The sequence below is a fragment of the Pseudorasbora parva genome, chromosome 7 (genome assembly GCF_024679245.1).
Source record: "Pseudorasbora parva isolate DD20220531a chromosome 7, ASM2467924v1, whole genome shotgun sequence".
Lineage (NCBI taxonomy): Eukaryota > Metazoa > Chordata > Actinopteri > Cypriniformes > Gobionidae > Pseudorasbora > Pseudorasbora parva.
Window position 1 is genome coordinate 46,286,873 of NC_090178.1, and position 26,177 is coordinate 46,313,049.

The following is a 26,177-nucleotide window of genomic DNA, read 5'->3' on the forward strand; positions in this document are numbered from 1 at the left end:
TGAGTCCTCTTGTGCCTGAATGGTTTAAAATATTCTTTTCTCTGTGCGTGCTTTAGGTGTGTGAGCTGCACAGAAAACGGCGAGTGGATCATCATCTGCTTGAATGGTTTAAAATTATATTAAAATACACACAAAGGAATCGATTTTAATTTTTCTTATTAAATCACCAGTTTTGAGAATTTGAGCGAGAGAGAGCGAGAGTTGCTGACTCTGTTCAACAGACTCCGTTTTACCACTCTTAAATACTTTTATCTCCTGTGAACAATCAAGACTTGCTTTCTTGAACCCAATTTGGCTTGTTTTGTGGGTTCTTGGTGAAGTCCTGATGTTTAGCAGTGGTTTGTGTGTAAGGACAGACTGCTCATTGTTCTGGAGCTGTTAGGAGGGCAGCTTTGTTCATGACCCAGTGCAAATGCTTGCAGTGTCAGACCCACCAGGGATTCCCTGACATTTAAGTGCTGTACAGAGCTTTTTCTACTGAAATTGGATGGCTTGGTAATCCTGTATCCTCCAACGTATTTATAAATATTGGCCTCAAAAAGTTGTCATTGCATTAGATAACAAAAAATAGCAAATCAATGCTATCGGCACACAAATGCTGCTAGATTTAGACCTAAGCTATTTTTGTAGTAGTCGACTATTTGATCTTAAAGGGATAGTTCACCCAAAGCTCAACCTTATATCATTCCAATCCTGGTTGACTTTATTTACTCTGCAGAAAGCTCAAACATTAAGGTCCAAACAACATTGGACCCCATTGAGGTTCATTTTACGGACCAAAAAAGATACATTTTTCTAAATGTCCTCTTTTGTGCTCCACAGAACGCAATAGAAAGAAACAGCACCTGGATCATTTATTTCTAACTGTTTTAACTCAACTTATCTTAAAAACACAAGGTCCACTTGTGTCTATGTAAAGTTTTCATTTGTATTGAATTTGGAGGGAATGTTTCACACAATGTCCTTATAGAGGTAATTTGCTTAAAGCGCACACAGTGCTGTACAGATCAAATAAAAGAAATGGATAACTGAATTACAAATAATGAATCTGATTTGCTCACATTTGGTGAACATTGAGATGCACGTCCTGTAGCTAAAACTCTAGAGGTACAAAATAATCCACATGCTTCACTCTCAGTAAATCATCATCCTCATTTTCACATATCTTTTAGAAAGAGACATTGTTGTCTATTAGAAATCCTGAAGTTTAGTCTCTATAGTATTTAGCTGAAGCTAAACTGGAGAATAATTTTTACCTCCGTTAAGGGAGTCATAAATCTGCCCTCACATTCCTATCAATTCTCAAAAGTCCTTATTTATTAGCTGCTATTGTTAAACACAATCTAGATAATGTTCAGTGTATACTAGTTGTCAGAACATGTTAACTACCATGTTTACAATAACTCACACTTAAAGACATCTGAGTTTTTTACAGTTAGATGTTTTAATTGTGGCTTATGGCTTTGGGATCTGCGATCTTGTTGGTTTTCGAGTCCACCGTCTGTGTGTGTCTGTGTGTGTGTGTGTGTGTGTGTGTGTGTGTGTGTGTGTGTGTGTGTGTGTGTGTGTGTGTGTGTGTGTGTGAGAGAGAGAGAGAAAAGTTTCTGTATTTTTATTCTCGCCTCCCTGGAGAAAGATAACCTCACCCAATGTCCCAATTTGTCTACTTATATATGCCCTAAAATTATGTACTGTTTTTGTGAAGAAAAATTAGACTTTTGAGTGTATGCAGGCTTTGAGACGTACTATTTTCTCATAATTTGGTCTTTAACGGACCGTTCTGTCACTTTGTTGCGTTCATCCTTCTTTCACAGTTTAAACTGCCCCTTCAATCATCTTGTCACAGTTAAAATCCTCCACACTCAATTTAATTTAATTCCCTACCGTCTCAGAAAGAGCACGTTGATCTGCCAGTTGTGGGTCTTTCATGCAGAGACTCTCCTCATGATAATGTACAATGATGCAATAAAAGTTACTGACCAAAACTTATCTTTTAGGGATGTTCGATTTCAGGTTTTTTGGAGTCGACTCCGTTCCCGACTCCTCAACTCCATTTACTTTAGATCAAAACAGGGGCAGAAATAATACAAAGTTGCTGGGCGATAAATCGATTTTATGGATTAATTCGAGTTTTTAGTTTACGACGATTTTTGTGAATGAAAATCGGTTTTCTCTTTCAAATCCGCCGACGCTCCCCTCTGGGCTCCCGTAATGGCTCAGCCCTCCCCGCGCGCGTTTGCCACAGAGGTACACAAACAACAAGGATCGCGTCTAACAACATACAGTGTCATTCGTAATTGGTTCAGTTTTTCACAGAACAATTAACAATACGTGTGTTTGAAATCTGAACGGAACCGCGCTAGGCGCTATACTCATTTAAAGCTGCGCTGACACGAACGCAGCGCGAGCTCACACACGGGCAGATCTCGTGACAGACACGATACACAGCGCTGGTTATCCTGTGAGAGACCGTTTAAATTCACCACAGAATTAATACCATCATCACTACTGTGATCTATTCGGCGCAGAATTCTGTTATAAACCACAGATATCAGATCAAACAGAGCTGAGCGAATGTCAGGGGTTTCAGTCACAAAACACCAATATTTACCACGATTGTACTGTAGTAAAACCACATGGATTTAATGTTGTTGTTGTTGTCATTATTTATCTCAGGATTCGTACAACCTTTTGAGATTGAAATTCAAGCACTTTCCAATGGTTTTCAAGAGCTTCACACTTATTTCCAGCACTTCAAAGCTCTAGATATCCGACTGTAATGTTATTTTTAATGTGATGGTTTGTAAAACTAAAAGTTTAAAGGGGTCTTGTGAAAGAAATAGTCGAATGTTTTTTTTAGTTTATTTTTTTAAAATGTGTAATCCATTTTGTAGCATTTTTATTTAAAAAAAGATATGAAATGCCCACCACTATAACCAGCAGAAGAGCACTTAATGATTTATTAGCGATTTCCACTCCCTAATGTATGGAGAAAAGTACGAAGTCACAGTCTCAGGAAAAACTAAACTTTTCTTCAAATTGTGACTAAATTACAGTAAAGTTAAGAGCTCCTTTAATAATCACTGAAGCTGTCGATCAGTTCAGTGTGAGACTATTGAAGAACAATGCTAATCTATATTTAATAAGAGCATTAGGCTACATTTAAATTTTCCCTATACTTTTTTTGCACATTACTGTTGTTAATAAAAGTTAATTTTATCTGCATATCAATTCATAAACCTTTGATATGTATACTGTATATTGCAAAAGATATGGTGCCCATTTATACTGTGGAATAGTCGGGGGTTATTCACATGCTGAAAGTTTTGCACCCCAGGTAGGCACTTCTACCAAGCTGCAAATATTTAATTTTACCTAAACAAAATAAAGTTAAAACTTGTTTTGAACAATTTCTTTGTCATCTGCAGATTGATTTTAAGTAGGAGGGGGAAAAAAATAGTTTTAAATCGTAAATCGAATTTTTGGTGAAAAAATCGGGGATTTTTTTTTTTGGGCCATATCGCCCTGCCCTACTCTTAAACTATTTTCCCCAACACAAAGCCTTAAAATCCCCTTATTTAAACTGCACATTTTTAGTGTGACCAATTACAAATTAGTAAAATTTTGCGACGACTTGATAAGTGGCTATCAGCGTTTCTACCTAGCTGTTGCCGATCCCTAATTTTACTGAGGGGAAGTTCACAAAAACAGCTGTTGCCGAGTGATGCCGCTAAACACACATGATCATTGCCCCTTTAAGAGCTGGAATATATGTGGCCCCTTTAAGAGCTGTAATATAGTGCATATATATATTGAACTGCCGGTATTTTGTGTGTGATTCACGCGAACGGTAACACGGACTTGGGAGTGCTCTTGTTCAGAAAAGTAATCTGGGTATTCGCTTTAGCTGATTGTAATGTATTTAGTCCAATAAAACAAGTACTGTAAGTGGGGATGGTGTTAATGATTTTACCTTGGATACGAGTGAGAGTGAGCTTGCAGTGTTTTCACGCATCGTGCTCAGACTGCAGAGAATGTGCTCAGTGTAAAAATGCAGTTTTCTTTCGTCTAATAAAATCGTCTAATAAAAGTTAAACAGAAAATATGGTAGCCTGTAGGCAATGACTGCACTTTTGGTTTAGAATAGTACTGTTAATATTAACCCTTTTCTCATGAGATGAGATGAGTCTTTTGAATGAAGCGAGTGATTCTGTTGTGCGTATGGAGGACGGAAGATCGTTCCACCAACCAGGAACAGTGAAAGAAAATGTCCTGGAGAGGGATTTCATGCCTCTCTGTGATGGTACCACAAGCCTTCGCTCATTAGCTGAGCGAAGGCTTCTGGTGGGTGTGTAGACTCGTAGGAGTGAGTCGAAGTATGCGGGTGCTGAGCTTGTGGAAGATCCATTAGCAAGAGTCAGGGCTTTGAATTTGATCCGGGCAGCGAGTGGTAGCCAATGCAGAGAGATGAATAGAGGTGTGACATGAGCCCATTTGGGCTCATTGAAGACAAGACGTGCCGCGGCATTCTGGATCATTTGCAGCGGTTTGATTGCACATGATGGAAGTCCAGCCAGTAGCGCATTGCAATAGTCAAGTTCTTCGGTGGAGTCGATCCTTGGTAGAGTTGAAAGATGTCTTTACACAAGTCGGTCTTCACACGAGGCGGCTGAACGCTCCCAACACGCTTATTAAACGTACGCTAATCACTACTTGAGTGAGAACAACTGTGGATGCTTTTATAATTATCCCAAAGATTAATCAGCGCAACAGGCTGCCAATGACTCAAATCGAAACCAAACTATGACTCACTACCTGTGCTAAAAGCCACCAATATTAGTTGATAACAGCTGACAATTGCGTACAGCGCAAAATGCAGGCGCTTCAAACCGCCGTGGTTAAAGTGCAATTGCAAATAGCTCACGTAATAAAACGTTCACTCCTTGCTTATAGTGCACTCAAATGCCATGCACTCTATAGGGATTAGAGAATCAGTAAACAGGTGAGCCATTTCAGACACGGCAACAGAGTGGACACTGTGCTGGAGTCGACCCTGACTCTGGGGCTATTCAGAGTCGAGCAATACATTTTTGGAGTCGACTGCCCATTACTATTATCTTTATAACTGTTCACAATGCTGTTGCAGGTGAAATATAATGTGGAAACCATTTAAATAAATATAAAAAGTTTTCTCCAGGTAAGATACTGATTATTATTCACCCAAACCCCTTTATCTAAACATCTCTACTTAACCATCTGTCTCACTATCCACCATCTTTGTAGTTTTTTATTTGTCTTTGTAGTTCTAATTGAATCTTTGTCCAGAATGCATTTGGGTTGTGGGCAGTATTAGCCATTAGAGGGTGCACAGATCTGCGCTAAGAGTAACCTTTATAATAAACTTGGGAGACACTAATTATAATTTAAATACTATTTAGGATGAATATTTTGAAAGTGACTAAAGACGTGTAATGTTTCAAAAGATGTATTTTTCAAATAAATAATTTATTTAAAGAATGCTGAAAGCAAATGCATCACAAAAATATTGTTTCAATACAGTTCAAACTAAAATATGCACAACTATTTTCAACATTGATAATAATAATCAGAAATATGATTTCTGAAGGATCATGTGACACTGAAGACTAGGGTAATGATGCTGAAAGTTCAGCTTTGATCACAGAAATAAATACATTTTATAATATATTAAGTAAGAAAAGTTATTTTACAATATTTCTGTTTTTACTGTATTTTTGGATCAAATAAATGCAGCCTTGTAGCCTAGAAATCTAGACGCACACTAGCGGCAGCAAATCTAATCTGCCGCGAGTGTCATCTAGCAACTCTTAATACACTTCTGAGCTGTAAACGCCAAACTCTGGTCGGGCCAATCACATCGTTTATAGAGTCGGTGGGCGAGGCCATAATGACGACGGCCGAGTTGCGTTTGCGTGCTTCTAGTAAACACAGAAACTGGCGAACGGCGGCGGTCTTTTGAATCAGCTTTGACCGCGACTCTGGAAGACTTGGAGTTAAGCTTTTCTCTGAGAAAAGAACAAAAGAACGGCACTGAAGTCATTCTTAAAAAGGGAAGATGTGTTCAGAGTTTAGCCGTCCGGATACGCTGAATGTTTAATCTGTCAACGAGCTCTGCTTCACCTTCGTTGCTCTGGTTGGTTGTAGCGCTATCCTATCGCGAGCAGACGGAGTTTGAAAGACAACCGTTATCCCGCCCCTCGGATTGAGCTGTCAATGGGAAGTTTCCAGACCAAACATCTGGATGGGGGTCTGGCTTGTCAGGCTAGCAGCCTTGGTGAGCAGAGAGAACATTTTCAAATCTTACCGACCCAAACTTTTGAATGGTATTGTACGTCTCGGCACACAAAACCGTTTCAGTCAAGCGTGGCTACTTGACTCATGTACCCGAGACGGAGACGATGTGTAGGAAAACATGAGCAGTGATGGTTTCAGCGTTAAAACAAACACTCGTAATGCCAGCAGACTCGTTGGTCTGTGATCTCGGCGAGCGTTTTGTTTGGGTTGAGTGTGTTCCACTGCGCCATGAAGGCTTTCATGAGCTTTTGCTTATAAGGGTTAACTACACCGGCCTGAACCCCCCTCTGCAGAAAATGTGCGGAATGTTCCCCTTTCCTGTGGGACGGGGTCTGTCTGAATGGGAAGGGTTTGTCTGTCTGTCTGTTGAGGTAAAAAGCCAAAAACAGCCCAGATTGGGACAGGAAGTCCTCCCCATGCAGCGAGTGTCTGAGCAGCACATGTTTCGCAGAGTGCTGACACTTTCTTAATGTGTTTACTGTGTGTGTTCATTGGATTCATTAAAACCGCTCCCTCGTGTGCTTGGAGTTTAGCCCCTGGTTTATTTTTAACATTGTAAAACGTATCAGATTCAGTTATAATGTTGTTAGGTATTTATTTAACAAGGTTTATGCTGAGGATTTAAGTGAGAACAGAGAACAATTAAGATTGTGATGGTGAGTGTGTTTACGTGTGTAATATTGTGTGATTACGTTTGAGCTGGAAAAGGTTTTATTGGAAAGGTAATAATAAACAGTTTAAAGAAAATCCTATAAACACCTCATTACCCTGGGTTATAACTAATCCAAACCCATAAAAAACATTGTTACTTGAAACAAAATAAGTGTTAATTGGAATAAAGTATCTAATAATATTTATATAAATATAACATTTTAATGAAATATTTTTGTTTATTTTATTTAACAGTAACAACTAAATATATGTACTAAAATTACTTAAGATAAAACTGAAGAATAAATAAATATTTTTTGTATTTTAGTATTATATATATTTTTATTATTATTCTTTAATAATTTAATATTTTTATTAAGGAGGATAATAAAAAGAAACAATATGAAATATATGTACTAAAATAACTAAAGATAAATCTAAAAGAAAAAATAAATATTTTATAAATAATTATTTGTATTATTTGCACTTTATTAATATATTATTTACGTATTATGATTATTTAATTATTAGTATAGTATAAAGTATAGGCTTGTTTAATAAAAAGATGATGATAAAAAGGAAAAAAGTTTTTATTTAACAATTAATACAAAATATATTTTTATTCTTAATATAATAATTTAATATTTTTATTATGAAAGAAAAAAGGAAACAGTATGAAATATATTTTCTAAAATAAATAAAGATAAAACAGAAGAAAACATAAATATTTAATACAATTTAATTGTATTTTATTAATATATTATTTATTTATTATTATTTAATAATTTATATTTATATATAAAAAGTAGGGATGCACCGAATCCAGATTTTTGAGGTTCGGCCGAATACCGAATCCACTGGTTAAGATTCTGCCGAATCCGAAACCGAATACCGAATCCAACTCCCTCAGTCCATTATCACAGTAAACACATTAATGACATAAACAACGTCCACAGCAGTGTATTTTTAATTTAATTTTAATTTTAAAAAAAGGCAACATTATGCCAGGATGACTGTGCCGTATTGCTGTCTGTAGATTCCTTCATGCACAACTCTTATTCTCTCGGATGGGAAGTTCGGTTCTTTTCCGCGAAACGGTTCTTTCGGACAGTTTGTTTCAATAAACCGATTAAAAAAAACGGATCACTGGTTCTTTTACGTCCTTACGTAATGATGTAATTTCTATCATACCGGCGGATGAAAATACATTCAAACACATTCATATAAAGTATTTGTAATCAAAACTTAGTATAGTAATAATTATTATTGTCATCATCATCATCTTGGATGATGTTTTTTAATTCATGTTTTGCAAAAGCACTCAATACAGCCACTGTCGTGCAAACACTGATGTTTTACACAGATTAAATAAACTTACATTGACATAACATAAACTTACACAAATCCTTGGTTCACCCGTGCTCATGCATTATCAGCATCAGCTGTCCGAGAGAAACAGCATCAGCCGTCCCACTCCGAGAGAAACAGTTCTGTTCAAGACGACGCTATCACGCATGCAATATCTCAGCTCACCGGTTCTCACGGCAAAACATTACTCAGTTCAGTGAACGGTTGGAGTTACAACATATACTTCAAGATATTAGTTTATTTCTAGTCTGAGGGACTGTCACTCATGTCAGAAAGTGAGTAACTATAGTAACTTGTGGGATCAGCGCTGATCTGAGACGCGAACCGTTTAGAACGATTCAGTCCGATTTGGTGAACTGGTTTGACTGGATCACTAAAATGATCCGGTTAAAAAGAACGATTCGTTCGCGAACCGGACATCCAGCGGCTATTGTTTAGGGTTCTTGCCACCACTAGACAAATCGGCATTGCAAATTGAACATATAGCTCGACTTGAATTGCCTTCTTGTGACTGAAAGTACTGCCAAACAACACATTTTCTGTTCACAAGTTCCATTTTCACTTTCTCACAGCCTACTGCATTCGAGCGGTCCACCTAGTAAACACGTTGCCATAATCAACCGCGGCATCATCGACCAGTATCGCGTAGTGCAAGCCTAGGGGTTTGGTTCGGTGGAAAAAAATTCTAAGGTTAGGCAGAAACCGAACCCAGTCAAAAAGCCCAATATTCGGCCGAACCCGAATCCTGGATTCAGTGCATCCCTAATAAAAAGTATTGACTTATTTAATAAAAAGATAAGAAAAATTACAATAACACAACAAAATTACTAAAACTTTAAAATGAACACAAAAATAAAAAGTAATTCCAAATATACATCCAAATAGCATCTCAGTGATACTAATGTCACCTTGCATATAACTGCAAATAGATTATATAGTTTGAAAAATAAAAAAGTGCTTTTGTTTTTGGATTTGTTTGCTTTATTGCTGTCCTGTAATTGGTGGTAAATGTCTTTTGTTGTGTGTTCTGTGCAGGTCGAAAGCTCCGGGGCAAAGCCTTTTACTACGTCAGTGGGAAAGTCTTTTGTGAAGAGGACTTCCTGGTATGCTTTCTTCCCCTCTTCCTTCCAAGTGTTCATGTCTGCGCATGTCTTAAGAATAATACTAATAATTATACATTTTATTTATAACGCACTTTTTCATTCCGAAGAATCTCAAAGTGCTGTCTTCGGGCAGGGGCCATAGTTATGTCAGAGGAATGTGTCCTCTTATCCGAAGTGTGTCTTAAAGACATAACGAGGTGTCATGTTTCAAAACATCAACCCGATTTGGAGTTCACTGAACATGATCTCTGATTTTTGTTGACGTAATATATTGCCCATTATGTTTACATAAAAATTAATGTCACCAACATTTTGCAGATCGCTTTTGCCTCTTTTCAGGCAAAAGTGGATCTCCTTCATGCACTAGAATGGATTTAAATCACAATTTTGAAACAATATTTCCTTACACACATACTAGTGTGTATAATTGTTTTGGAATCTGGCTTTTTTGCCAGTATTTGCGGGCACTATATCTTTGCATAAATGATGTGACGTTGGTTATTTCTTTATGAACTCTTTTCGTAGGTTGTGTTTGCAAATTCCTGTACATGTTTATACACATGGTTTGCTTCAATTTTACGTTTTTTGTAACAACTCACACACGACACAACATTCTACATGGTGCTCATAGTAAAAGAAGTTCAACTTTTAAAGGGATAGTTCACCCCAAAAGGAAAATGTGCTGTTTATCTGCTTACCCCCTGGGCATCCTAGATGTAGGTGTGTTTGTTTCTTCAGTAGAACACAAATGAAGGTTTTTAACTCCAACCGTTGCTCGTATAATGCATGCCAATGGGGTGTAATTCTATGAGAGTAAAAAACACTCAGACATACGAATCCATATTAAACCCTGCGGCTCGTGGAGATGCATTGAGACATAAAACGGCCGCTTTCTGAAAATGTGTTATTTTTTAGCTCATAGCAGACGAATGTCATCTGGTATTACCCAGCGCCATTACTGGGGAATTGCGCTCAAAATGACCAAATACTTACAATTTTTTTCCTATTTAAAACTTGACTGTTCTGCAACATCTGTAACTGTTACATCGTGTACTAAGTAAGGATGTTAACCGATGACCGTTTGACCGATGGTTGACGGTATCAACGTTAACAGATCAAAGTTGTCAGTAAAAAAAAAAAAAAGTCTCTAAATTAGGCTATTATAGACAGTGGACTAAACGCTACTACAGTCAGCCGTCTCATTCCGAAATCTTTTTGTGTGAAGTGAACAAATCCCTCACACTCGATTTTTCATAACTCGCCTGTTTGTACTTAATAAACCAATAAAAACATTTGCCGCGAGGTCACAGCGTTTGGGTTTGCAAAAAGTAAACAGGCTAAAACACTCGAGGTTAGAGCCAGGGCAGACGACAGTATGAAGCGTGCAAAGAAAAGTAGTGTGTGGGACCATTTCACCAAAAAGAACGACACAGATGTGTCATTACAGTGACTTGTGTGATACAGTGCTTAAATACAGTAGTAGCACATCATATTTCTTTATTATTGTCAGCACTACCTCGAACTAAAGCGGCGTCTCTTCAGAGCTGTCATTTTCTTAAATGAGCCGCGGCAATGTTTCAAATGAGCTTCTAACGCTAGACAAATGCCTTTATTTTCAACGCGACCATATTGTACCTAAACTATTTTGAAACTAAGGAGCCATTTGTCCTCAGATTACAAACAAGCTCCTCGGCGCCGCGTTTGCGGGACTCATGTTTCGCGCTGTAGGGGATTTAAAAAAAAACTGACATGAGTGGAAGGGAGGCGGCGGTGTCGGGACAGTGTGTGTGTGACCCTGGAGATCCACTTTTGCGACACGGCTGAAGCGTGATGTTGTGACGCTTCCCGTATTTTGTGCGTTCAAACCGGTTCAGATGCAAAAATCAAATAAAGTGGAGCGCGGCGCAACAGAAGTGTTGCACAGACAAGTGGATCTCCACCTTGAGAGCGGGAGGCAGAGAGATGCGACAGAGTTGCGAGATTGCAGGCGTGTCTCGTGGCTGTTATTTCAAATAGCGCAGCATATTTTAAACTAATCGGTTAACCGGTCAACCAGGCTAATGAGGCTAGGTGGTCGGTCAAGAAAATTTTTAGTTTTCGCCATCCCTAGTACTAAGACCAATGGAAAATGAGGAGTTGCGCTTTTTTAGACCGATATGACCAGGAACTACACTATCATTCCTGCGTAATAATCACAGAGCTTTGCTGCTGTATCATGGGTGCAGCGCCGCAATGATGGGACTTGGAGTGTTCCTTTAAGAGCCATTCACACACAACGCATTTTTGCAAAAGGCGAGATGCTGGTCTTGAGATGTGTTTCTTAAAAGTTCAACTTCTTTTACTATGAGCACCATGTAGAACGTTGTGTCGTGTGTGAGATGTTTGCAAAATACGTGAAAAAAAAACGCAAACCATGTGTACAAACATGTACAGGCATTTGCAAATTGCACAACATATGAAAAGAGTTCAAAAGGTATAAAGAAATAACCGACGTCACATTATTTATGCAAAGATATAAATAGCCCGCAAATATTGGAAATAAAGCCAGCTATAAAAAAAATGATACACACTAGTATGTGTTTAATGAAATATTGTTTCAAAAAGAACGATTAAGATCAAAATTACAATATTAATAAAAAAAAATAGTGATAGATTTATTTTTCCATATCGCACAGCTCTATTGCACACCCAAGACCAATGAGTGTAGCGAGGTGGTCAAGTATGTAAGATTCATGTAAGTATAGCGTAGGTAGTTAAAAGAAAATGTACCGCTAATAAATCAGCAAGCTCTTATGGGTGCTTACAAAAGCAAATTTCCTCAGGGTGAGTAAGAGATGTTTCTCTTAGTCATAAAACACCATTCCAGACCTTAAAATGCAGTTTGTGTTGTTGAAGTTTCCTAAATTAGAGCAATGATTATGTCTGAGCTGTTAATGTTGTGTGGGTTAGAGAAAATGAAGTGAGGGAAAGGAATGAGAGTCGGTGGAAAAGCTCACTTCTGTCCTCTCTCTCGTCTCTAATAGTACTCTGGATTCCAGCAGTCTGCCGACAAATGCAACGTATGCGGACATTTAATCATGGACATGGTGAGTCTGATGTACCGCCACACCCTACATTAGTCACACTAGGGAGAATCGGCTGGATCCTGAAGGAATTGGTTGAGTTTAAAGGCCCACTGAAGTGCCTTGAAACACGCCGCATTATTCAATGTGTTGACATAATTTCCCCTGAAACGGCTCCAGCTGTTAGCAGCTCCTCCCCTTTTTTGAAACAGCCAATCGCGTTTTGTTAATACAGAGTTTGACTAGAGCCTTTCTGTTTGGTAAAGCCAGTTTCCTCTAACCGTTTATCATCATAATCTCCTCTATATCACTTTGAAATGCAGCATTCAAATGGGTCCGATATGTTTTGACTCACGCATATCTGTGCTGCGCTCTCGTGTCTGTTGTCTAACTTTAGATCAGAGCCGTGTGTGTGTTTGTGTGCGCTGCCGTGGTGCGTGAAACTAATGTGAAACCAGACTTAAAGGACAACTCCGGCTAATTTTTAAGTTTATCTTGATCGTTACATCTTTGTGAGTACAGTCTATAGAAAAAAAACGAACCGGATTGGTGCTTGCAACGCGGAGTTATTACAGTTAATGCCCAGAGCCCCCCTCAGCTACAACGGCAGCTTTGGGGGCATAAACGTAACGGGTGTCTTTGGGCCTCTTAACAGACACAATGCAATTAAAATGTCTGTCCAGCATGAACAGGTCCCTTACATGACAAGGAGATGACTTTAGCCACTTAGCCATTGTTTAAATTCACTTGTTTTAGCCGGCTAGCTGTGTCTTGCGCTGAAGTCCCGTGGGAACGCAGCGGTAGCCGGAAAACCAGTCCAGTGGGGTGTAGAGGCTCTGCTCATCGGCTCGTCGGTCCTCAGTATTGAACGTGTCCGAGAGAAATAGTTTTTGATTCTGTACTGCTGATCCGAGGACCGCTGCTCGTTCAGTTACTCGCTCATGCTCAGTTTCAGCGGATCGTGAGTTCATCAGATCTCTCAGCAAAACATGACTCAGTTCAGTGAACGGTGTGAGTTACAACATATAATTCAAGACATTAGTTTATATTCGGAGGGACTGTCACTCATGTCAGAAAGTGAGTAACTAAAGTAACTTGTGTGTGAGATCAGCGCTGATTTGAGACTGGAAGGGTTTAGAACGATTCAGTCCGATTTGGTGAACTGGTTCGCCCGGTTCACTAAAAAGAACCGGTTCACAAGAACGATTCGTTCATGGCCGGGCATCATTAGAGTATGATCCGATCAGGCTCACGAGTCAAGAAGAAATGGTTCGCGTTTGTGCCTTTCCGAATTGTACAAATTTGCAGCGAACACTTGACTAACTTACACAGACACAACACAGCCTGGCCGAGCCAGACGGGTGCAGCCACTGTGGAGGTAATGTAAACTTTATTTATCCTTCCATTTGGGCACACACGGCTTGAGGTAAGATGTGCAGTCATTTAAAATAATCTCGTTGTCGTGTAAAGCAACTGTTCATGTTGGACAGACATTTTAATTGCATTGTGTCTGTTAAGAGGCCCAAAGACACCCGTTACGTTTATGCCCCCAAAGCTGCCGTTGTAGCTGAGGGGGGCTCTGGGCATTAACTGTAATAACGCCGCGTTGCAAGCACCAATCCGGTTCGTTTTTTTTCTTCTATAGACTGTACTCACAAAGATATAGCGATCAAGATAAACTTAAAAATTCGCCGGAGTTGTCCTTTAATTTGCTTCAACTGAAAGCATATTTATACTGAATCGTTTCCTTATAGGGTGCTTTTGCCTTTCACCATTAGTAGAAATTAGATGTGTGAACAACTGACCGATAGCAGCAACTTCAGCAGCGTAGGGGGCGGGTTTTAGATTATAGACAGCATTTGATTGGACAGAAGATTTGATGAGAAGGTGAAGTCTGCGATGATGTCATCAAAATCTGAGATTCGTTTTAACGAAGTGAGAGACTGTAAGTTTTGAATGCGTATATCTCCTAAATGAAAATGTTGTCATTGTGTTGGAACACATCAACTTTAAGGCTAACATAGTCGTACTAAAAGCTAAACAACTTCCATTTTGATTTCAGTGGGCTTTTAAATTGGTACAGCTCCTAATTATACAGGAATTTACGTAGATTTAGATAGTAGGTAAAGTAACTAATATAAAATGGGACCATTACCATTAGATAAAATGCAGTTATTGTGTTCATGTTGTCAAATTATACATTTAAATGTTAATACTGTACATAGTAGTTAAAGGCACTTATGAAGGCACAATATAAAGGGGTTGGATGTAACTTACATTTAAGACATTTTTCTCAATCATTAAAGGGGGGGTGAAATGCTGTTTCATGCATACTGATCTTTTTACACTGTTAAAGACTTGGAATCCCATACTAAACATAGACAAAGTTTCAAAAGTTAAGGTGGACGTTTGATGGGAGTATTTCTTTGTCAAAAATACTACTTCCGGTTAGTCATAAGTTTCGGCAAGTTTTTTGAGATCATGCGTCCCCATTGACGTTAGTGGGGGCGGAATTTCCTTGTATGGGCCTTACGGACAATTCTACCGGAAGCGCGTGAGAGAGAGCGAGGGAGAGAGCGAAAGCAACAGCCTACGCCCATCAAAGCGGGGCTTGTAGGATGCTGGACAGGTGACAATTACACATAGCACATAACAATGTCACCAAAAAAGTGCGTTTTTGGTTGCCAGACCAAGACAGTCCTGCACAGATTCGCCAAAAACCCCGCGTTAAGGCAACAGTGGATGTAATTTGCTTTTCCGGATCAGCAACTGAGTTGCGCGAATGTTTATATCTGTTCGCTGCATTTCGGTGCCGACTGTTTCATAAACAAGGCCCAGCTCGACGCCGAATTTTCCCAATCGCCTAATGCTGAAGGATGGAGCAGTCCCAACGTTAGAAGGGTGAGTGAGACTGCTTTTAGTCCGCTTACTGTCTACACAAACCACGCGTAAACACACAAACACACGTGCACAACTGCACTTCCCACATGTACACCTTCAAAGACAAAAATACGACGATATAATTCAAGTATAAATATGTAAATAACACAAGCCGCTAAGCATATTATATAGTTAGTGTATAACTTGTACCACATACAGACGTCCTGCTCTAGTCGTTTTTGCTGCTGCTCCTGTTCAACTGCAGCCTCTGGGTCTGATTCCGGATCATAGATGTATGGCTGTATCTGATTAAAAGCCATATTTTTATTTTGAATAAAGTTTTTTTCCGCTGTTAGGGATGACGCTCGACTCAACACACAGCGCGCTGCTGCACACGTCATTATTTAGCTCCGCTCACACGACACGCCCCCACCTGCTCGGCTTTTTTCGGAAAGACTCGGAACAGCGCATCTTTCTTATATAATTATTAAAAAAATAAAAACTTTTCGGAGATATGCAGGATGCAATGCTACTCTATAGGTACTCAAGATTGACATGACACTGACTGAAACTGAGTGTTTCACCCCCCCTTTAATAATAATAATAATAGATTTTATTTATAATACACTTTTTATTCCGAAGAATCTCAAAGTGCAACAAAAGGGGGGGGATAACACAAAAAATGAATAAAAAGTAAAAATATAGAATACTACAAACAATCAACCAACACAGAAAACAGAACAGAAACAGAGCTGATGGTGAACAGAAACAGAGCTGATGGTGAACAGAAAACAGCTGATGGTGGAAGTCTCTGTTAGCTCCGCAGCACACTGTGGTCCACTCCATGTTTTAAATTTCTCCCAGCGACAGTGTTTCCTGATGATATTGCCGAGGCAGGACAGCTGAAGACCAGATGATGGGTCTTCGTGACGATTCAAACGATGGGGATCGCCGCAGCACCATGCAGGAGGCAGAACATTTTTCCGGGGACTTCTGTGGACACACTGGGGTCGGCGCAGAAGTCCAAGCCGCTCCACGGCCGCAATGCAGGACGGAACAGCGGCGCAGCCGAGAAGCGGAACATCCCAACATCATGCCGGACGCCGATTACGATGGCCCAGATGACGCTAGCCCGGTGCAAACTTCAGCCACCATGCAGCTTAAGCCCAAGGGAGACCACCAGTGAGCAGTCGCGGCGAGAAACATCAAATGTCCTCCAAACCAGAACCAACCAACCGCAGCAATTCAAACGTAAACATTAGAAGCGGTGGAAAACGGCGAAACGACGAACAACGTCCTCTCAGTGGCTGCCAGCAATCAGCAACAGCCCCAATTGTAGCTCTGACTGTTAGACTAGTCACAAACATAAGGAAATAAAATAAAATCTAAATCTAATAGTACAGTAACATGATTTGTGGATGGAGAAGCGGCGAACAGACGACGCCAGCGTCCTCTCCCCCACGTTGCCTAGCAACCACCATTAGTCATACTGACTAGAGGAGTCGTATCACACACAATGTGCAGCTTGTTGTGAACATGTTGTTCCTCCGCAGATCCTGCAGGCGCTGGGAAAGTCGTATCACCCAGGCTGCTTCCGCTGCGCCATCTGTAATGAGAGTTTGGATGGAGTGCCTTTCACTGTGGACACAGAGAATAAGATCTACTGCGTGAAAGACTACCACAGGTGAGTTTGTGTAGAAATTGTTGTCATATATTTAAGTGTGTTTATTCATTGACTGTTAAATTATTCATTGACACAGTTTCTGTCAATCTCATGTTAAAGGGTTACTTCAGTGATTAGCATGTGGCTTTGTATCAGTAGAAACCCTGGAGTATATTCGAATGATTGTGCTTCCATGCCTCATATCCCCCTGAGACGAGAGATTAATGCCTTTGATTTCTGGAAAAAAAATTCTGATGACGCAAATATCGTCATTTTGCATCATCGGAGGAATTTTTGGCCAGAGGCTAAAGACTACAGCCAGCAGAGGGAGCTATTTCCACATGTTTTCAATCCCCATGGGGGATGAGATCGCACTCACAGCACAGCTCGGCTCAGGCATTCATGGATACGGTGCGACCGGCGGAGCAAAGTGAGCGTTTCAACTTCTGAAATTAATTCCTGTAAAAGTTAATCTTCCAAAGCCATGAACTGAAAACGTGCCACACTGAACACACGCTGTGAATCTATGCCGTGAGTGCTGTCGCGTTTACCTCTCATCACGAATGTATGTAATTTGACTCCTGCAGCGTTTGTGCTGTGTGACACTCACTCAGCGGCTAAATCACATATTGAACAGACACTTGTAGTACATTGTAGTATCTGTTCTCTAACCAGAGATGCTCACAAGTCTCTGAGCTCGAGTCCAAGTCAAGTCTCAAGTCTCTGGGCTCGAGTCCAAGTCAAGTCTCAAGTCTCTGAGCTCGAGTCCAAGTCAAGTCTCAAGTCTCTGGGCTCGAGTCCAAGTCAAGTCTCAAGTCTCTGGGCTCGAGTCCAAGTCAAGTCTCAAGTCTCTGGGCTTAAGTCCAAGTCAAGTCTCTGGGCTCGAGTCCAAGTCAAGTCTCAAGTCTCTGGGCTCGAGTCCAAGTCAAGTCTCAAGTCTCTGGGCTCGAGTCCAAGTCAAGCCACAAGTCTCTTTATTATAATAAGTCTCTTAAGTGTTGCATCACGTACAGCGACCCATCCAGGCTGTGTAGAACACTGCAAAGCTATAGGAATTCAAAGCATGTAATATGTTATTTTGACACCTATCTCTATTAACATACCGTATCAGCTTTGATTATATAACTGTAAACAGGACTGTATTGTAACATGATAAAAACACCAAGAATGCTTTACCTTTAAGATGATATCTGCATTTTGCCTTAGCATAAATGCACAGTAGCCTATACAGTACAGACCAAAAATTTAGGTTCTGAAGAAAAACACCGGAAAAGAAAAAAAGAAAAAAACGGTGCACAAAGACACCCTTTACGTTATGCCCCCAAAGCTGCCGTTGTAGCTGAGGGGGGCTCTGGGCATTAACTGTTATAACTCTGCGTTGCAAGCACCAATCCGGTTCGTTTTTTTCTTCTATAGACTGTACTCACAAAGATATAACGATCAAGATAAACTTAAATTCGCCGGAGTTGTCCTTTAATGCCGGGTTATTTGGGAAGCTGAACTAGGTGATCTTTCCCTCATAACCAGAAACACACTTCTTTAGTGGCATTGTTGATTTCATGGTCTAAAAACAAAATGATGTCTTAAAGGGCCATACTCGAAAAAAAACTTTCTGAAACTTGTTCGAATCCTGAAGGAGTGTATTTGGCACAGAAATACTCTATCATACATCCAACTTGTTTTCTGAAACTTTGGCCATGTTTCAAGAAATATTGATTCAAGTATAAAATGTGACAATCTTTTTTTATTTAACAAAGTCTGTTTATTGATGGCATTGCCTTATTTTAGCATTGCTTTTGAATCAAGAATTGTTCACTGATGTAAAAATGGCCCGATAAACCTGGTCCTGATATTTTTATAGCACACTTTTAGTGGCTGCTCCCAATAAAAATCATTACTTGGAGTGAACTGGAAATTGCGAATTCTTCCCTATTGTGAGGTATTTTCTGAGTGAAACGGCTGGTCCGTTTCAATTGTTTGGTTTGTTGTCATTTGTTCAATCATCTTTAATGATCAAAAACAATGAAGTACACAGATACGTCATGTTTAAATATTGCAATATTCCATACAAATATAAGAACTGTCCATTTTTATGTCATGGTGACTAAGATTTGCCTGGGAAAGCAAAGATTAACTCCAGATGCATAAAGCTATATATTTCATTCAGTTGATGGCAGATGTGTTGTGGAGTATTCTTTATAATTTCTTTCACAGGCGTTTTCCTAGCAGTAGCTTGATGTAATGACATTTTATTGGGAGTTTTATTGGTGTGTGTCTGTGTGTGTGTGTGCTACACTGCAAATTCTTCTCATGCATCCTTTGCCGTGAGCTGTGAACTGAGCGATTATTACTGTTGTTCCAAAGCCCCAGACAGTCAGTCAGGTGGTGACCATATGGAGATGAAATCAAACAGAGCCTTTCCACTCAGTCCTTATGGGATTAAGCTATGCACGAGCTGATCGAAGAGCCAGCAGATCTGCAGCCTCTCTTCCCCTCTGCTCCATAATTGTATTTGGGCGCACTTAAAAATTACTGTTTTTGCGTTAGATAAGTTTAGCATTTTACAAACAAAACATTTCACAAAAATATGTTTGTTAGGTTTTAAATAACAAAACTATAGATGGTTAATGAGAGAGTGGTTGTATTATTCACTTAACCAGTTCCTTTAAAAATGCTAATTCATTTCAAACTGTGTGTTCTCCTGAGATGCATAATGGTTAATTCTGCTTTAGTCTCAGATGCCTGTCTGAGCGTCTAATGCCGCTAATCGCAGACAACATTGGAAACACTTAAGAAGTCATTGTATGATTGGTTTAATTTCTACAGGATTTCCTGAAGACGTGTGTGAAGGGAGTTCACCTGGAAACAAAGCCGTTGCGTTTACAAATGTGACAATGAGTTCTTACCAGGATTAACTACAGGCAGTGCAGAATTATTAGGCAAATGAGTATTTTGACCACATCATCCTCGTTATGCATGTTGTCTTACTTCAAGCTGTATAGGCTGGAAAGCCTACTACCAATTAAGCATATTAGGTGATGTGCATCTCTGTAATGAGAAGGGGTGTGGTCTAATGACATCAACACCCTATATCAGGTGTGCATAATTATTAGGCAACTTCCTTTCCTTTGGCAAAATGGGTCAAAAGAAGGACTTGACAGGCTCAGAAAAGTCAAAAATAGTGAGATATATTGCAGAGGGATGCAGCAGTCTTAAAATAGCCAATCTTCTGAAGCGTGATCATCGAACAATCAAGCGTTTCATTCAAAATAGTCAACAGGGTCGCAAGAAGCGTGTGGAAAAACCAAGGCGCAAAATAACTGCCCGTGAACTGAGAAAAGTCAAGCGTGCAGCTGCCAAGATGCCACTTGCCACCAGTTTGGCCATATTTCAGAGCTGCAACATCACTGGAGTGCCCAGAAGCACAAGCTGTGCAATACTCAGAGACATGGCCAAGGTAAGAAAGGCAGAAAGTCGACCACCACTGAGCAAGACACACAAGCTGAAACGTCAAGACTGGGCCAAGAAATATCTCAAGACTGATTTTTCTAAGGTTTTATGGACTGATGAAATGAGAGTGAGTCTTGATGGGCCAGATGGATGGGCCCGTGGCTGGATTGGTAAAGGGCAGAGAGCTCCAGTCCGACTCAGACGCCAGCAAGGTGGAGGTGGAGTACTGGTTTGGGCTGGTATCATCAAAGATGAGCTTGTGGGGCCTTTTCGGGTTGAGGATGGAGTCAAGCTCAACTCCCAGTCCTACTGCCAGTTTCTGGAAGACACCTTCTTCAAGCAGTGGTACAGGAAGAAGTCTGCATCCTTCAAGAAAAACATGATTTTCATGCAGGGCAATGCTCCATCACACGCGTCCAAGTACTCCACAGCGTGGCTGGCAAGAAAGGGTATAAAAGAAGAAAATCTAATGATATGGCCTCCTTATTCACCTGATCTGAACCCCATTGAGAACCTGTGGTCCATCATCAAATGTGCGATTTACAAGGAGGGAAAACAGTACACCTCTCTGAACAGTGTCTGGGAGGCTGTGGTTGCTGCTGCACGCAATGTTGATGGTGAACAGATCAAAACACTGACAGAATCCATGGATGGCAGGCTTTTGAGTGTCCTTGCAAAGAAAGGTGGCTATATTGGTCACTGATTTGTTTTTGTTTGGTTTTTGAATGTCAGAAATGTATATTTGTGAATGTTGAGATGTTATATTGGTTTCACTGGTAAAAATAAATAATTGAAATGGGTATAAATTTGTTTTTTGTTAAGTTGCCTAATAATTATGCACAGTAATAGTCACCTGCACACACAGATATCCCCCTAAAATAGCTAAAACTAAAAACTAAAACTTCCAAAAATATTCAGCTTTGATATTAATGAGTTTTTTGTGTTCATTGAGAACATGGTTGTTGTTGTTCAATAATAAAATTAATCCTCAAAAATATAACTTGCCTAATAATTCTGCACTCCCTGTAAATGCTGGATTTTAAAACTAATGTGAAGTTCGTGGCGCTACTGTTTCAGTACGCTTGCACAACTTTCTTGAATGAGTAGTTTTAGATGCAAGCCATCCCATGGAAGAAAAATGAACTATCATTGTTTGGTTTACATGTCAGTCATACGGTCTCTCGAGCGGTCCTTGGCCAACAGTGGTGGAATGTAACAAAGTACAAATACTTTGTTACTTTACTTAAGTACATTTTTCACGTATCTGTACTTTACTTAAGTAGAATCAATAGTGCATACTTTTTACTTTTACTTCGTTACATTTTGCAGCAAATATTTTACTTTATACTCCAGTACATTTCTAAACCGTTTCATTACATTTTCTGATCAGTTTCAGGGCTCAAGATTAAGGTTTGTTCGGATAATTAATGGATAATAATAGGCTAACGTATGAACTGACGGTTGTGCTGTTGACAATCGCGCAACCTCTCGAGGAGAAATGGAAACAAACCAACGCCGCTCGTAAAGAGAATACCAGTAACATACTGCAGTAAATATTCAAAATGTGAAGGTTTTTATATTTTATATAAAACTGTATTTTATAATACAGTTAAAAAACATCAGATGACACGACCAAGAGTGCTGTTTTCCTGAATACCATCATGACTGAAAATGTGACACTGATTTCATGACAGTTCCATAAACAATTAATTAAAATTAGTCACTTACATTTTAGATGCAATATAAACTGCTTTTGTTCTATTACAGCAGCGAAAAATATTTTCAAGATCAGATCATATTTCCACATCAGAACCACGTATCTCACAGCAATAGATTGTTAAAATGAATGATTCAGCGTTCGTATCCTGGCCCCAGTTATATTGTTTACTTTGTCAATGCTGACACCTAGTGGTCACTTTAAGAATTCTCTCGCTTTTAGTAATGTATCAGCCATTTTGGATTTCGGAGCTCATGGTGCAGTGTATAGAGGTGCATCCACGTCCATCCTTTTCGTTTCGCTCTTGAACAAGGCACAATCTGTAAGTTTAAAAGATTAAGCTATGCGAAAATACATGACTATGTGTAATTTGTTAAGTTAGGTAAATGTTGGAGATCTATTTACATGTGATGTGATAAATGTAACTTGAGGACCGTAATTGTGATGCTAGATTGTGTATTTACTTTAACATCGTTTGTTCTACGTTTTGTAAAAGCAATTTATATGCATCTTACACTTCAGTGAATCTTACATTGGGACAAGGGACTGTAACATTGTATGAGATAGTGTTTTCTCAATATCATTGTTCATTTGTGTTGCAGTTTCACAAATTGGTCTTCAGTAAAGAAAGTTTGACCCTGACTTCCGTCTATGACCTTTACTGGGACTTTGTTTAACTCGCTGCCAAAGCAAAGTTCAAAAAACGCAAGCGGAGGGCAGAAGAGTGAAAAGATTACCTTCACATCGAAAGCTTTATAGTGGACTACATGCACTATCTCCTGAAAGTACCAGAATGTCGCACTCGTCGAAGCACAGCCAAGTTTCCAAGATGGAAACCAGGTCAGAGGCTAAATCTTCACCAAGCAACTCTTCATCCTCACGTCACTCCCATAAATCTAATGCAAGCCAAGCTGCAGCTGAAGCACGCGCAAAGGCAGAGGCCGCACGCACAAGAGCTGAGTTTGCAAAGCGCCAGATAGATATGGAGATCGAAAAGGCTAGGATAGAAGCAACGCTGAATGCTCTGAAAGAGGAGGGTGAAGCTGAAGCAGCTCTCGCAGCAGCAAGAGTGTTGGAATCAGCCGCAATCTGTTCCAATGACGAGACGGAAAGGGGTAGTTTCGTTGCAGCTGAACGCACAGATGAATATGTTAGAACACACTTTTCTCAGAATCAGAGTGTGAAGAAAGAAAAGGATAAAGGAAGCGCAGAGCACAAAGACATTCCTGGGACCTGCCAGTTTACTCCTGAGGCTGTAAATACAATGAATACACATGACCAAATGGGGTATCACCATACAAGGCAGCAAAATCGCTTTCCCTCTAATGTGAGAAACCCATGCTTACCACGTACACCGGCCCCTCGATCCAGCGAAGTGTCTGATCTTGCGGTGTTTCTTGCGAGACGTGATCTGCTCACTAGCAGCTTCAAAATATTTGACAACAAGCCAGAGAATTACATTCCATGGAAAACAGCGTTTATGAACGCTATTGATGGTCTGAATCTAAAAGGCAACGAAGAGCTTGATTTGCTTACCAAGTGGCTTGAAGGTGAGTCCCTCCGACATGCTCTGAGGATAAGAGCGGCCCATGCACATGATCCTCAAGCAGGCCTCATGCATTTGTGGCAACGACTAGACAAAAAATATGGTTCCCCAGAGGTAATTGAAGCATCTTTATTCAAACGTTTAGAGAGTTTCGCTAAGATTTCGAACAAAGACTTCAATCAGTTGCAAGCGCTCGCAGATCTGCTCCTGGAGGTGCAAGCAGTAAAAGAGGAAGGAAATTTACCTGGTCTTGGATTCCTTGACACATCAAAGGGAATCAATTCCATCGTCGAGAAACTGCCTCACAATCTGCAGGAAGCATGGATAGTTAAGGGAACAAAGTACAAGAAAGAATACCTACTTCATTACCCACCTTTTTCATACTTTGTTGAGTTTATCAATGAGTATGCTGAAATGAGAACAGATCCCAGCTTCTCCTTTCAATCTTCTAACCTGTTGCCTCTTAAAGCGGAAACAATCCCAATGAAACAGTCAAGATTCAGACCTTCTTTCTCTACCAGCAAAACAGAGATTGAATCGAACATGTCTGTATATTCCAATCCCAGTTCAGTTGACCTGACAAGACAATGTCCCCTCCACAAAAGGAACCACTCACTAGTGAAATGCCGAGGTTTCAGAATGAAGTCCTTAGCTGAAAGAAAGAGGTTTCTCAAGGAGAATTATATCTGCTACAAGTGCTGTGCTTCCTCAAATCACAGGGCCAAAGACTGCAAGGTGAATATCCATTGTTCAGAATGCAATAGCCATGACCACGTCTCTGCTCTTCATGATGGTCCAGCTCCATGGCTTGACAAGGAACCTACCACACCAACAGAGGCTCAAGGCGGGGAGCAGGAGGAACCAACCCCCCAAGTGACCACATCTGTCTGCACAGAAATATGTGGAACAGGGCTACAAGGAAAGTCATGCTCAAAAATCTGTTTAGTCAATGTCTACCCTGATGGTTGTCCTGAGGAAATGAAACGTATGTATGTCATGTTGGATGATCAGAGTAATCTCTCTTTAGCGAGGTCAGCCTTCTTTCATATGTTCAATGTTCAAGGAGAAGTCTTCCCTTACACAATGAGAACATGTTCAGGCACAGTTGATACCAATGGAAGGAGAGCAAAGGACTTTGTGGTTGAGTCATTGGATGGAAAAGTATCAATGAGGCTTCCAACACTCATCGAGTGTAATTCGATCCCTGACAATAGACTGGAGATTCCCACTCCTGAGGCGGCTGCTTACCACCCTCGTCTTCAAGCCATTGCCTCTCAGATACCTCCACTGGATCCTACAGCTGACATTCTCATTCTCATAGGGAGAGATCTTATTCGTGCCCACAAGGTCCGTCGACAGCGCAATGGGCCCCACAATTCTCCATATGCCCAACTGCTCGACCTGGGATGGGTGATTGTAGGAGAGGTGTGCCTCAGTGGAGCTCACAAACCCATAGTGAGCACTTTCAAAACTAGTGTACTCGAAAATGGCAGACCCAGCTTTCTCACACCTTGCAAAAACAGCATCTATTCTAAAGAAAGGTTCACAAATGAAGACCCCAGACTCTTCATGAGGAGCACAACACGAGCTCATGACATTGGGAAGCATATCTTCAAACAAACCAATGAAGATAATATGCTTGCGCTATCCGGAGAAGATGAGGCTTTCCTGGACATTATGGACAGTGAATTTACCAAAGACAAAGCAAATAGTTGGGTAGCTCCACTCCCGTTTCACTGTCCCAGAGAGCGCTTGCCTAACAATAGAGACCAGGCTGTCAGTCGTCTCTTATCACTTCGTCGTACTCTGAAAAGGAAGACAGACATGAAAGACCATTATGTGGAATTCATGGAGACAATGTTCAAAAAAGGTCATGCTGAGATTGCCTCCCCTCTTGAACACCACAAGGAATGTTGGTACCTCCCAAGTTTTGGCATTTATCACCCACAAAAGCCAGGAAAGATCAGGATAGTGTTTGACTCAAGTGCCCAATACAATAACATATCCTTAAATCAAGTTCTCCTTAAAGGCCCAGACCTGAACAACAGCCTAATAGGTGTGATCATCCGCTTCAGATCTGACTCCTATGCTGTGATGGCAGACATTGAGCAAATGTTTCACAGCTTTCTGGTCAAAGAGGAACATCGAGATTACCTACGCTTCTTGTGGTTTAAGGATCACAATCTTGATGGAGATATTAAGGAGTACCGCATGAGAGTTCACGTTTTTGGAAATTGCCCATCTCCATCAGTAGCGGTATACGGGCTCAAGAGAACAGCTATAGAGGGAGAGCAGGAATATGGAAGTGATGCAAGGCTCTTCATTGAGCGGCATTTCTATGTGGATGACGGGCTGAAATCATTCAGTTCAGAAGCTGAGGCCATTGATGTACTATACAGAGCTC

At 40.3% G+C, this 26,177-nt stretch overlaps 1 protein-coding gene across 1 annotated transcript in view; it reads left to right on the top strand.

Annotated features, from left to right (window-relative positions):
• Positions 1-26,177, top strand: part of limd1a (LIM domains containing 1a) — a 79,750-nt gene that overhangs the window by 26,097 nt on the left and 27,476 nt on the right. Inside the window, exons 3-5 of the mRNA XM_067449361.1 lie at positions 9,388-9,455; positions 12,479-12,541; positions 16,951-17,081. Of these exons, the coding sequence (XP_067305462.1) occupies positions 9,388-9,455; positions 12,479-12,541; positions 16,951-17,081 (262 nt within the window). The remainder of the gene's footprint in view (positions 1-9,387; positions 9,456-12,478; positions 12,542-16,950; positions 17,082-26,177) is intronic.